The sequence below is a fragment of the Marmota marmota genome, unplaced genomic scaffold (genome assembly GCF_001458135.2).
Source record: "Marmota marmota marmota unplaced genomic scaffold, marMar, whole genome shotgun sequence".
Classification (NCBI taxonomy): Eukaryota; Metazoa; Chordata; class Mammalia; order Rodentia; family Sciuridae; genus Marmota; species Marmota marmota.
In genome coordinates this window covers 31,319,691-31,333,812 of record NW_026000142.1, presented here as the reverse complement: position 1 = coordinate 31,333,812, position 14,122 = coordinate 31,319,691, and the positions used below count along the sequence as shown (strand labels likewise).

General features: G+C 30.9%; 1 protein-coding gene across 3 annotated transcripts in view; it reads left to right on the top strand.

The window, feature by feature from the left end:
* Hgf (hepatocyte growth factor) overlaps nt 1-14,122 on the top strand; it is a 91,405-nt gene that overhangs the window by 65,501 nt on the left and 11,782 nt on the right. For 2 of the 3 annotated variants that reach the window (XM_015488414.2, XM_015488415.2), the window contains 6 exons: nt 1,142-1,238; nt 3,824-3,898; nt 4,812-4,958; nt 5,300-5,406; nt 5,529-5,674; nt 8,404-12,156. In XM_015488414.2, the coding sequence (XP_015343900.1) occupies nt 1,142-1,238; nt 3,824-3,898; nt 4,812-4,958; nt 5,300-5,406; nt 5,529-5,674; nt 8,404-8,580 (749 nt within the window). In that variant the 3' untranslated portion in view covers nt 8,581-12,156. Of the gene's footprint in view, nt 1-1,141; nt 1,239-3,823; nt 3,899-4,811; nt 4,959-5,299; nt 5,407-5,528; nt 5,675-8,403; nt 12,157-14,122 lie in introns of those variants that run through there. The other variant, XM_048786231.1, reaches the window with a different exon arrangement.

The window sequence follows — 14,122 nt, the reverse complement described above, 5'->3', positions numbered from 1 at the left end:
CTTTCAAAATATAAACTATATATCTGAGTCTCTGTGTGAAACAAATGATGTCATTATTTCCTTTATAGAAAAAAATCTTACTACTATAACAACTTCCATCATAAAAATAAGTCAATCTGTTTGTTTTATTTTTAAATATGTATTTTCCTATATGTGGGTGGAAGATAGTCAAAGGCAACTGCATTCTAAATATGAAATTCAACTCAGAAAGTTTCCAAGATATTCCATTTGACTTTGAAAAGAAGACTTATATCTACTTTCAATTTGGGGCACAATGTGTCTAATGGAACACTTTTATAAACCTCACCTTCCAAATGAAGTCAGGGTGCTGAATTCAGAAAGAATGAAGTCAGGGACTTCATTTTGCAGGCCCTAGAGTCTATCAGGTAATAGGGGACACCATCTAAAAAGTTCAGTTTATCCTCAAAATAAGAATCTGTGGAAGCTACTTGCCTTAGATTTTTAGATATTTTTTGAACTGAAACAAGTTACTCAAGTGTTTTGTTTTAAAAGACCACCCTTCTGTGCTTCAGGAAAGGAAGCCAATGAAAATCTATTCTAGACCATGGACAGAGTACAAAGGATAAGACAAGGAACATAGAGGAGGGTTAGGCAAACGTTTACTCCAAAGAATTCTGAATTATGTCACTTGTACATAATGATTTGGATATAAGAATACCATTTGGATATAATTTCAATAAATATAATGTTGGTAACATGTTTCAAAATAGCTCTACATTCTTACTGTACCAATTCATTACCAAATATGGTTTTGTTTTGTTTTCAATTAGGCTATTGATTGCTATTTAGAAATAACCATTGCAAATAACATTTTTTTTATTCATTTTATATTAAGGTTGGTATGGGGAATACATTTGTGTTGGGGCCACTGTCACTATAATGACAGTCCTGTCTGCCTTGAGTTCATTAGTTTTTCTAAGTCACTCAACAAAAAAGATGAGAATGGCAAATATTAGGGACTTGATTCTGAACTTTGGTCTTATAATACTCTTTTCCCAAAATGTCTTGATACAATTACAGTAGTTACATTTGTCTAGGTATTATTGCACTTATGAAAACTAACAGGCATTGATTATTGGAAAAATATTATCTTAAAATGTTATATTTGCCCTGTTTTCAGATCCTGTAATATCTTGTGCCAAAACAAAACAATTGAGAGTTGTAAATGGGATTCCAACACGAACAAATGTAGGATGGATGGTTAGTTTGAAATACAGGTAATTACTAATAGATACAAATCATATATATTCAATCTATTTGCAAAGCCAGATTCCCAGCTGTATGGTCACATGTGGTCATAAAGATTGTACCCTCCATAGGGCACTCAGCCAGGGAGGTCAATGAGGGGTCTGATCATATTCTTACCAAACTATAAGCACTGGATTTTGCAATTTTATTTCATTTTATTTATTTATTTGTTTTTAATTTTAATTATTTAAAATCATAGATAGCCTTCATAAATTTGTTCACAGAATTTCCATATGTGCAGCCATTATTCCTGATTCCAAGTAACACTTTAGTTTTGATTAATAAGAGTCAACCACAAGAACTTCTTATACCTTAATATTACCATAGTAATTATCTATCTCTTTAATTTTCTACTCTTGGGTATTATAATTTTATTTCCTAATATGTCTACATATAAACATCAGAAATATTTGTTTTGATTTTTTATTTTGTTATTGAAATGAAAAGTGATATTTTTAGAATTTGAGATTATGTTATTATGAGAAAGATAAACTCTTTTAAATAGTTGAATAGTCTTGATTTTCTAACAATTGGCGTGGCTAAGAATTTTAAATATTCTCAGTTCTCAGTGCTCTTAAGAGCCAATGACATGTTCTACATAGAATCCTTTTGCAAGTTATATCATAATAGAAAATTAAGCTTAGGAATTATGCCACAAGAATTAAATGTTGAAAACATGAAATAACTTAAAATCTCATCTTATAACTTTCTATGCCCTATATACATTAGTCTATGTGTTTCTTAGAATGCTAAGATATCTATCTCCATCAGAACTTCATCATGCAACTCACCCAAAATGAACCTGAATCCCAGCTACACTTTTCCTTGGAGCTTGAGACCCGCCATGTTTCTCCCTCCAAGCTTCCATGCACTTGTTCCTACTGCATGTTGTGGCCTTTTTCCTTCTGACAATTCCTTCTCATTCTTCAGATCCCAACTTGAATATCTCCTCTTTCATGGACACTCGCCTTCACCCCTAGCCTCCTAGAGTAGAGCAAGTATCTATCTATCTCTTACTATACTAGGGATTTAGAATAAACACAACCTATATCTCTTACTACTACTATATATCTATATCTCTTACTACTACTAGGGATATAGAATAAACACTACCTCAAACTGAAGTCCATCTATGAAAAAATCAATTCTTGTCAAGCATGGGGATTACACCCTTTGACTTTAGGTCAACACAACATTGTGGGAGATGGCCTAAAGACCTTTTTTCAGTATATCCTCTCAAGGACTAACTCATCAGACTTAATGTTAATGGCAGTAATTATGATGTAGCTGTCCTAGGCACGCAGTACTGAAATAGAATTATGAAGCTAACTAGAATAGAAAGGTGATTGAGCATTCTGATGATTTTATAAGCACCAAAATTTTTGAAGTGTTTAATTTTCTTTTTTTTTATAGAAAAATGTTCTGTAGAACATTTAATGCAAATTTAATTTTCTGTATCACAAAAAATGTTTTAAGATTCCAAATATCTTAATTAGATTAGTGATTCTTTGTTAACTAATAACCTCAGGAGGAAAAATATACATACTTCTGAATTATTTTTATCAACTGGAGAGTATACAAGGATACTCTTCTAGTATACTTCTCTTAGAGCCTGCAAGTGGAACTGTTTTAATTCAGAGTAACATCAATTTTAAAAATTTCTTTCTCTTAAAGTCCAAGTTCTTAGTAACTACAGCTGTTAAGTTATTCTTCTAAAATATATACTGAGAAGATAGAAATTCAAACTCAATATATACTCTTATCCTCCTGTGTGGTAAAGGCCATAAATTACTGTGGTCTTAGTCTGGGAATCTTTTAGTATTACCCTCTGAAGCACTGAACATCTGTACTCCTTCGAAATGTGAATTGTGAAAGGTTGTACTTTTCCCATGTTTCTGCCAAAAAAAAAAAATGGATTTAAAGATTTTGGATATCAGCAAACAAACATCCTCATGCTTTTTCTTTACAAATATTTTGCAGTTTCCTAGAGGACTTGGTTTGCAAAATTAACTTCCTCTTACAAATTAAATATTATATTGATGGTCTTTTAGTAAACAATTTATTCAAACCCTGCAATATTTTAACCTATCAAAACTAAATGATGGTAGGGAATGAAATAGTATAAAAATGACAAATATTACTACCACTGGATGTCTTTTTCAGGGTTTCAAGAAAACCTCCAGTTTGCATTTTTCATAATCAAATTCTGAATTTAAAGCAGCTCCACATTTTTTTCATTATAACCATTCTATATGCAGCACATAATTTCTCTCACAAGGATAGATATATATACACATAGATGTATGTGTTGGTTCTTTAAACCATAAAATTGATTTAATGATATTGTAATTACATTATGAAAATAAAATTGTTGATGCTGCAATCCCCAAATATCATCCTTTAGATAAAAGAACTGCTACTCATTTTAATTCAGTTGGGTTAATGTCTATATTTTTGCATTTATTTTTAACAAATAAAGCAACAGGTTTTACATTAACTGGTAGGCATTCTTTCTGCACAGACATTACTTGTTTCTCTTTCCTCTTTCTCACAGAAATAAACATATCTGCGGAGGATCATTGATAAAGGAAAGTTGGGTTCTTACTGCACGGCAATGTTTCCCTGCTAGGTAAAGTTTATTTTGCTTTAGTATATGTTCTGAGAATTTAAAAATATGTATGATTTCTGCTTAGCTTTTAAGTTTAGAGTCTATTTCACAGAGATGCTACAACATGGGGTAAACATATAGTCATTCTTTTTTAATTCAGCGTAAAAAACTTTGACTTCACTGATATTTTTGTATGCCATGCTACTTTCAGTTTACATCTTTTCATGATTAACGTTATTCTCACTTGGGAAAATATTTTCCTGAATTATGTAAATCAGTACTATTCCAACCTCCCAAGAATAGTTGGAATTTCTAGATAGAAATTATTTTTCTGAATTATCAACAACCTTTCTAAGTTCTCACTTCCTCTCATATGTACAGCCAGACTCACAATCACCCTGGGAATAATTTCAATGAAAATTAGCCTAAAGAAAAGGTAAGGAATTTTAAAAAAGATAAGGAAATAGCATTTATAATTTTTCCCAATTCATATCAAGGTCAATTTGATTTTGTTTGTTTGAAACTTCAATCCTTATAAATAAACCAAATGCATACACACTTCAGATAAAGCAAATATTTTCAGTAAAATTATAATTCATGTAAAGAACTTTATCTGAGAATTTTTGAAAAGTGACTTACTCTATTAAGTATATAAAATATTTTTTCAAAAACCTTTTAGAATTTCAGCAATTTAAGTTCTACTTACACATGCTTTAAATATTCAGAATCTTCCATAATAAATATTGTTTTTTATTATACTATGAATCACATTTTAAATTTAAGTTGTTTATCTGTCCTTATAAGCTTCATACACACACACACACACATACACAAACACACACGTGTACACATACACACGATTTATATATTATATATAATATTTCACAATTTGGAATTATATTTTATATGAATTATATTTTATATTTTTATTTAGAAATAAAGACTTGAAGGATTATGAAGCTTGGCTTGGAGTTCATGATGTCCATGGAAGAGGAGATGAGAAACGGAAACAGGTTCTAAATGTTTCCCAGCTAGTATATGGACCTGAAGGATCAGATCTGGTTTTATTGAAGCTTGCTAGGTTAGTTCCTTTGGAAGATTCTGTATTTTTAACTGAGACTAGAATTGTTGAAACATTTTCCTCCAGCTGTGTGGCTGTACTTTCTCTCTTAGTAGACATTTATTATTTCCCATATGCCATATGTAGATACGTGTGTATATGTGTGACTACTGGCAGAATTTTCAAACATGAATCTACTACAAATTTTTTCTTTATAGATATTCTTCTTTTCTGTTTTTAAATAAACAATATTTAATTCCCTAAGCCTCAGCCTAAATATTACATCATATGAACACTACATTTTAAATGCTAATGTGTTGAATCAGGAAGATAGTACTTACCATTATATTTTCTTTCTTCAGGCCTGCTGTCTTGGATGATTTCGTTAGTACAATTGATTTACCGAATTATGGATGCACGATTCCTGAAAAGACCACTTGCAGTGTTTATGGCTGGGGCTACACTGGATGTAAGCTACTTTTTAAAAGATGAGGCAATATCATATTTATTTTACATATAAAATTTTGTATTTACTTCTTCTTTTCTCCTTTACCCTGTGCTCATTACCTGTATATTTTTGCACCATTCCAGTGATCAACTCTGATGGTCTGTTACGGGTAGCACATCTCTATATTATGGGGAATGAGAAATGCAGTCAGCATCACCAAGGGAAGGTAACTCTGAATGAGTCCGAAATATGTGCTGGGGCTGAAAAGATTGGATCAGGACCATGTGAGGTAAAATGGAAGTTCTTTAGTAGAGAATATATGATTGATAGCATAGTTTCTCACAGGTTTTATGATGATTTACTTTTCACAAAGCAAAATAATTATATACCAACCTGTTTCAGGAGTAGGAAACTGCAAAAGATAACCATGTCTTATTTTTACACATTTCTGTTAATTAAACAGTAAGACAACCCATGCTTCATTCATAGCAAATTGATGACATTTGCCTCTCAAAATAAATGAATAGAGCCAGAAGTCTCAGGAAAAACTGCAAAGTAAAAGTATCCAAATCTGTTTGATACGATGGCTTACATTTTTGTCATGTTTCTCAATTTAGCTGGTCCTCCCAAATTCTCCCTAAATGAACCCCATTAATATTAAGAAATACACTCCTGGTTTAAACTTTTAAATATGTTTTTGGGTAGACTGTGGTGTGTGTGTGTGTGTGTGTGTGTGGTTTGTGTGTGTGTGTGTAAACAAATTCTTTAAAAAAAAAAAAAACCCTAAAGGTCAAAGTTTGTGAGTTTAAGAGCTTGGACATTTTCATTTGTTAGGCAACTGTTCTTTTAACTTGGCAGGGTTCCTATCCTAGTTTTACATAGACAAGCTGTTAAACTGTTATTTTAGATGTATTTTGAATGTGAGAGGCATGTTCTTCAACCTCAGAGCTGTGGCACTGTGGAATACTCTGTGTACTAGAGCACAGAATGAATTCAGTGGTAGTGAAATGCAGGTGGATATATTTAAAAATGTATAACTTTGGCATGGAACATAAACATGTATTGAAATTCATGTATTTTATGATTTCCTCTAAGATTTTTATTCCTAAGAAGAAATGTTTACTAAGTTAAAGAGATTTTTAGAACTGCTTTGAAGTGATTGGGTAGAAACAGACTATGTGCTTATAAACAATTTCAAAGTTGGTATCTTTCCAGCAAATGAGTATTTTGCAATAACAAGGAAAAATTGTAAAAGGGAACATCTAGTAGGAGAAAAATAAATATTGTTTTTTAAAAAGCTTTAATAGTCCTATTAGCTCTAAAGTTTTCAACTAGGTATAATTTTGGATACACCTAGAAAGGCATGTATTTTATCACAGCCTATTGCCATTTCCAACAATGACTTGACATCTGCTCTTCAGAAGTAGCCTTAAATCTAATTTGTTATCTATACAGTCTTCATTTCCTTATTTTGATATTGAGCCCTTATTTCATATGTGCTATTTTTATCTTTATCCCTAAGATTTGATTTTAGTTTTTTGTTACTTCTTAAAAACAAATTTATCCTCTAGAATGTTGGTGTATGTATATATGCATATATATGAACAAATGAATATATTTATAATTGAAATTTAAAACAAGGTAATTTAACCACCAAAAGAACTTTGAACAAAGAATCTCTAAAATTTTGTGTTATCAATAGCCTCGCATCAACAGTGTCTTCAAAGTGAATTGTTTTCAAGAGTTCATATTAGGATTCATCGGTGCATTTGTTTAAAAATCAGTTTTAATGCCTCAAAGACACAACTTATAGAAAGTCTATTAGAATAAGCCTTTTCTTTTCTATTTGATGTTTTATTTCTCCAATTTTCTTCATCACAGAATACTGATGGCTCTCTTCTTTTAACCCTCATTGCACAGTTACATTTTGCATTGATTTAGTTTTATCTCATCATATCACATTTAAAATTAAGATAGTACTGAACACTTTTTTCTATATAAGGATGCTCAGTCAATGCATTCTTGGGAGACTGCATGGTAAATGAAAAATGATGGAACACAGTTGCAATGTATATATGTAAGAATATATGTAGCTATATAAACATAGATATACATATGACTGTGTATTACATACCTATACATGAATATATCATACACCCATATCAATCTATCCTTCTATATTCATCTCTCATCTGTCTCTGATGATGCACTAGTATTGCCATACAAGTGGAGGAATACTACTTGCCTAGAAAGGCAACTTCCAAAAAATAAATATAATTATTTTATCAACTTTGAGCTTTTTATTTAATTTGTTATGATTGTCTGGAGACAAGTTGAGAGAAGAGAGAAAACGTTAGAAGTAAGAAAAATATCAATATAGTTTGAGCATTAAAATCACATGATTACAACAGGTTTCACTTGTGCTAGTATTTTTATACATTTTCCAAATTTTCTATGTTGCAAGATTTGAATTATCAGAAGATCAAAATAAATATAAAATTGACCTTATTAAATAAATGGGAATTTGGTTTTTCGGCATTCAACAAAGGAAAAGAGAACTTTAAGAAATGAATGAATATTTTAGAAAAAAAAATAAATCAAGTCATTCATGTGTGTGTGTGTGTGTGTGTGTGTGTGTGTTGCTGTGCTGGGGATGGTGCTCAGGACTTCACACATGCCTAGTAAGCTCTCTGTCACTGAACTGTACCCAGCCTGAGCAAGTTATGCTTACGTGATTACAGCATATGACAGAATAATTGGAACTTTATACTTAATCAGTCTTACATGTTTAATTCAACAGAAAGACAATCAGTTATATAACAGACCAATTTTTATGTAATTCCATTCCAGTTTCAGTTATTTCCTTTTATGTGTGTATGTGGCCTAGAATTGCAAATGAGCAGAAGATTATATAAATGAATTATATATATATATATATATATATATATATATATATATATATATATTAATTTAATTTCTAAAATAATACTTTGTTGTTGTTACATGTCTTCTTTCTAGGGGGATTATGGTGGCCCACTTGTTTGTGAACAACACAAGATGAGAATGGTTCTTGGTGTCATTGTTCCTGGCCGTGGATGTGCCATCCCAAATCGTCCTGGTATATTTGTCCGCGTAGCATATTATGCAAAGTGGATACACAAAATAATTTTAACCTATAAGGTAACACAGTCATAGCTGAAGTGTGTCTGAAGCGTCCATCAATATGTGATGATTTTACAAGAAGATTTCAGAGAACGTGGAATGAAAATGTTCCCTAAAATAATCCTAAAACAACTACTTGAGTGTCATGTTTGTTAAGATGCTCATTAATATATATGGGTATTTTCTGTTGTTCTGTTTGTCAGTGTTACTTTGTAAATGTTGAAGTGAATTAAGGTACATGCAAGTGCAGTAACATATCTCCTGAAGATACTTGAATGGATTACAAGTGCAAAGGTTTAATTGCTGGATGATAAAGGATTTAATAGGAAAGATCAATTAATCTCTCTACGCTGCTTTCCAAGGTTAGTTTCTTAATGATAAATAAACCATAAGTTAAAAATTATCTTAACCTCATCCTAACAATTTATACCTTGTGTTGTTAAATTGTAACTTTATGTAAAATTATATTACCTTTCATATACCATATATCAGAGTTCATTCATTTCTCCTCACTGTGTATCCTACAATATTGGTAGGATAAAACATACTTTTATAAAAACACATAACCATTACACATGTTGGAGTAAACATGTGCTATGCACTACAGTTTAAATAGTGGTGTATCTAGTATAATCCCTAAATATTTTGGAAGTATGTATCCATGATTTCTAATATTGCAAACATTTCTAAAGATCAGTAGACATTTTAAGGCAAGGTACAAGATAGAAGTGACTATCCTCTGTACATAATCTACAGATGACCTCTACTGACAGGCATTTAAAGTGAGATCAGGACCCACAGAGTTACAAAATTCTTAATCTAGATGTTTACGTATATTTATTATCCTAGTAATTTCATGTAGTTTCTAACTCTTAAAGGAGAGAGAGTAATAGGTATATTTGTATATTTCTTTGCTCCAAATTTTGGTTCACTTATTTATGTAAGATATTTGCAGGCTTATTTTCCTAAAACATTTCCTAGTTTCTCAAGTTCATATCTAATTGAAGAAATTTAAAAGTGGTTTGGTCATTAAAATTGTATTTAAATAGGTTAATTCCAATAATTGCCACTGCCAACTGATTCTAACTCACTCTGTTTAAATATTTAAAAATTATTTAAGAGAAAAACTTCCATATGTCTCCTAAGTTTTCTTTACAGCTCTTAATTAAATCATGCAATTAAGTGCATATTTGAGGAAAGCAGAGAAATACTTTTCTCAACCTGGTAACTTTTTAGCCTACTAAATCTTTATTCAGGTAAGGGAAAACAATATATAAAAAGAAAGGAAAGGAACTAGTTTTCTAAACTTTTATATTCAACAATATTTAACAATTAGAGTTGAATCTGCTGAATCAGATAATTTATCTGATTAATATAAATTTAATTTATCTTATTTCATTTAACATGGCCTTTTCCTAATGCCATGGGAAATACTCATTTAAATTTTGTATTCTGTATGATAAAAGCCAAATTATCATATTTAGTATTCTATTTCCATGACTAGCTAACAATCTTGCATTTATCAAGAAATGGGATAACAATGTCATAGAATAGGCTCTGAATTTTTACGAAGTCTCCCTCTATTTAAACAAGAATAATAAAAATAATTATTTGAATGTTTGAATCCAGTATTCCCATTTCTCTAATTTGGTTCTGTTAAATCATTTTTATTAATGCCAAGGATTGAAACAATGCCCCAAAAGTTTTCGAGTTTATTCTTCAATCTGAAGTAAAATGATTTTAAATTTACTGGAGAGCTTAGTCCACAGAATAAGGGCAGTAAATCAAAAAATGATTATAAAAATTGGAAAACTATGTATATTAAGGGTATATAGAGAGAATAAGTGCTGATATTAAGAAACAGCAAAAGCAAAGAGAGATCCAACTAGATACCAGTCCACATTATCTTGAGTGTATTTTTTTCCATTATATAATATACCACTGTAATAAAGACACATAGAAATTTCAAGGCATACTGTCAAAATATTAAGTTACTTATTATAGTTTCTTCTTGCTGAACTGGCTAAATTATTGTCAAATATTAATCATACTGGTAAAACTTTAAAACAATTGCTATAACTTAAAATACTCACATTTTAAACTATTTTTTAAATGTCTTTCCTATAATTTTCCAGGGAAAGAGAGGTAGAAATTATCTAGATACAAGATGCAGCTAACATTTTTAGAGACTTTGTACTCAGTGTTTTCCACTTTATTAAAGGGTTAAAATAACATTAATGAGTCATTAAACATGGTATACAAAACAATTTTCTCTTTGGAAGTTTCCTTTGGCTAGAAGGAAATGGATGGCATTGACAATGAAAATTAGGTGAATAAGATCTATGTTATTTTAGGTGGTAGAACAGGGGATAACCATGTCATTATTCTCTGGTGAAAGATACTATTTACTGTGTGTTTTTCTCTGAATAAATACAAAAGAGAATGATAAATTTCAGCTTATCCAGAAATCCATTTTATTTTGTGTCATGGACAAAAGGGCCTTTTAAATTAAAAGTTTTCAATGCTATTTTTGTTTTGGCTGTTTGAGTAATGGTTATATGCTGTTATATTTGTAGACATTTTCTTATGTCTACCAGGAATAGAAATGTAAAATTAAAATATTTGTCATAATGCCTCTGCCGTGCAGAAGGGATGATAAGCCTTTTGTATACTTGTTTAATTTTATTGTAAAATATATAATGACTTTTACCTCTTTGCTGTAGGCAGGTCCTCAGTAAAATGGTTTATATTGAGTCAATCTGTAGTATTAACAGGCTCTTGCTTGCCATCTTAGTGTCTCAAACTAAGGGGATGGTGAGACACTGGAAGGCAAGAAAAACAACAATAATGGCATGTGATAGCAAAATTGTATTTCACTTATTCCTGTGAATATATCTTGTTGGTACCAATGGTACTGTACAAAGTGAATGTTATAGCCACGGCATTCTCTTGAAAAGAACACTGTCAAGAAGTAGGAAATTGCTGTCAGGCATTTTCTTCTTTCCAAATATTTTTCTTTAGGAAGAAATATTAGCTTTTGCAACATAGAGATTATCAGGTAAAGAGTTTTAATAAGATCTCATAATAAAAAACAGATTGATTTACAAAGGTTCAAAAACGACTGCATTTAATTATTGGGTCTCATAGAAAAACAAATTTGAAAAATAAAATTTATTTGTATCAACAGACATATTTATCTTTGTAAAATAATTTTTGAATAAATACTTTTCATGACTAAGTCCAAAAATTTATCTTCAATATTCAACTGAGTTTAGAATCAAGAATTTACTAATTAAAAAAAAGTTACAATTTTTTGGACCCTGTAACTCTTGACATTGTAACTTTTAAGTAGGTTCATTTCCATTTGCACAGAAAGTTTCTATCTTTAGGAAACTGAAAATGGAATACTGTGGATATTATGATTGTCTTGTGTGTAAATAGGAAACTGATAAGCTGCCTATTGAGTGGTATAGCTGGATGCTTACCCAAAAAAGGGAACACTGTGGTTATGACTTGTATTATAAAGTTTCTGTAGTTAATAAAGTCGTTATTTTTATAACCATGATTATATTATTATTCTTAATAATAATAAAATATTTTATCAAAATGCTTCCCTTCTCTTTTATAATTATATGCATATATATATTTGTGTCTGTCCTAAGACTTTAATGCAGAAAACAGCAATAACATTTATTTGACAATAGTTACATATACTTTGTTGGAAGAAATGTATAACTTGTTTATAGAACTAAGACAAGAGATCTATTTTATTCCAACTCTATCCATAGTGATATCAATAGTCTTCAGTAAACAGTCTTGGGGCATTTTGGTTTCTCCAATTGTAAAATATAATTCTTTATTTTTTATATTTGCTAGAATGGTGCTTTGGTACTATATACAAAATATTATAATGAATGATTACTTAATTTCATTCCCAATATAACTCAATATTAAAAAAGTGATTTAAAATTATTTAGTTAATCATTTGAGGATATCTTTCAAAATGCTTATTAAATTTAGAATAAATATGAATCAAATAGATTCATTTAATACAAACTGGATTGACTAATCATCAATGATCTAACCAACCAGAGCTCCATAACTGATTATTCCAAATTATATTTTCTCTCCACCAAAATGGTAGCTCTACTAATTATTCTGGCATAGATATTGATCTCAAGTGATGATTAATGTATCTAATTCTATAGCCCATAATAAATATCTGACCTTATAAATGATTGTAACTAAAGCAGAAGATACTTACTTGTTTGTGATATCAGTAAGAATATTTAAACTATGTATCTGTTGATTTGGCTAAATTTGTATTTTATTCTTTTATAGAAGAATTTCATCACATTCTAAACACATATTCTGCTCTTTTAAGTAGAATAGTCAGGCCAGGTGTGATGGTGGCACACCTGTAATCCCAGCACCTCAAGAGGCTGAGATAGGAGGATCCCAAGATCAAAGCCAGCCTCAGCAACTTAAGGAGGCCCTAAGATTCTTTAAGGAAAATAGAAAAAAGGGTGTCAGGGGTGTGGGTCAATGTTAAGTGCCCTTGAGTTCAATCTCTGTTACTCCCACCCACTCAAAAAAAATAGAATAGTCAGGAAAACCTCTTTAAGACATGACATTTGGACAGGTTTTTAATGAAGTGTGACAGCAAGTTTTGTAAATATCTGGGATCAGATTAAAAATACTTGGAAAATATTGCTATTAGTTTTCTAATACAGTTCATTTATTTATTGTTTTAGATTATGATGTTCTAATTAGTCGCTCTTTGTGACTGTCCTGAGTCACCTTGGTGTGCATTCCTTGGTCTGCATTCCCTTTGTGTTTGAGTCCAGGAGTTGTATTATCATGCTATTTATCAGTCTCCTATGTAGGAACCATTCTTGATTGGCACAATTCTTCAGGACATTGTTGCATCCCTTTTACCAAGTTACAAGCCTGTCATATATAAGAAACATTAGAAGTTTTCCTGTAAACTGCCTATAGTTTCTTTTGTCCTTTACATTTATAAATGTCTCAATTGCATGTGTTATTTATGAAAGCTGAGACTTAAAGCTAACTTAAGATAAAAGGAATATTGTAGTAATTGGAGCAGAGTTTGTGGTATTATGAAGAATATTATTGCCTAAAGAACATCTAACAAGACAGAAAATACTGACAAGAGAAAGAAACACTTTTACTTTCTATATTTCAAAAGAAGTTTTGGACTATATGTGTGTTTATGCTTTAAAAATTAGACAACATAAATTATGAATCTGACAAATAGTCTAAGCGCAGACTAACTTTGAACCTTTCACTCTGCAATACTCCTCAATGCTCATCACTTTGTTTGTACTGTTTTGAGTGTGTCTTCCTATCTAAGCTTCATGCCAGTATTCATGAGCATTGCCTCAACATGTTAGAAGCCTTACCTGTCCCTTCATTTCCTCTGAGGCTGCACCCTTCTATCCCTACAGAGGTCGCCACTTCATTAGCCTCTGCAGTGCTTGCTTGGGCTTCCTTTACACTTGTCACACTAGACTGCCTGTGACTGCTTTGGGTTTGTTTTGTCTTATTTTACTTT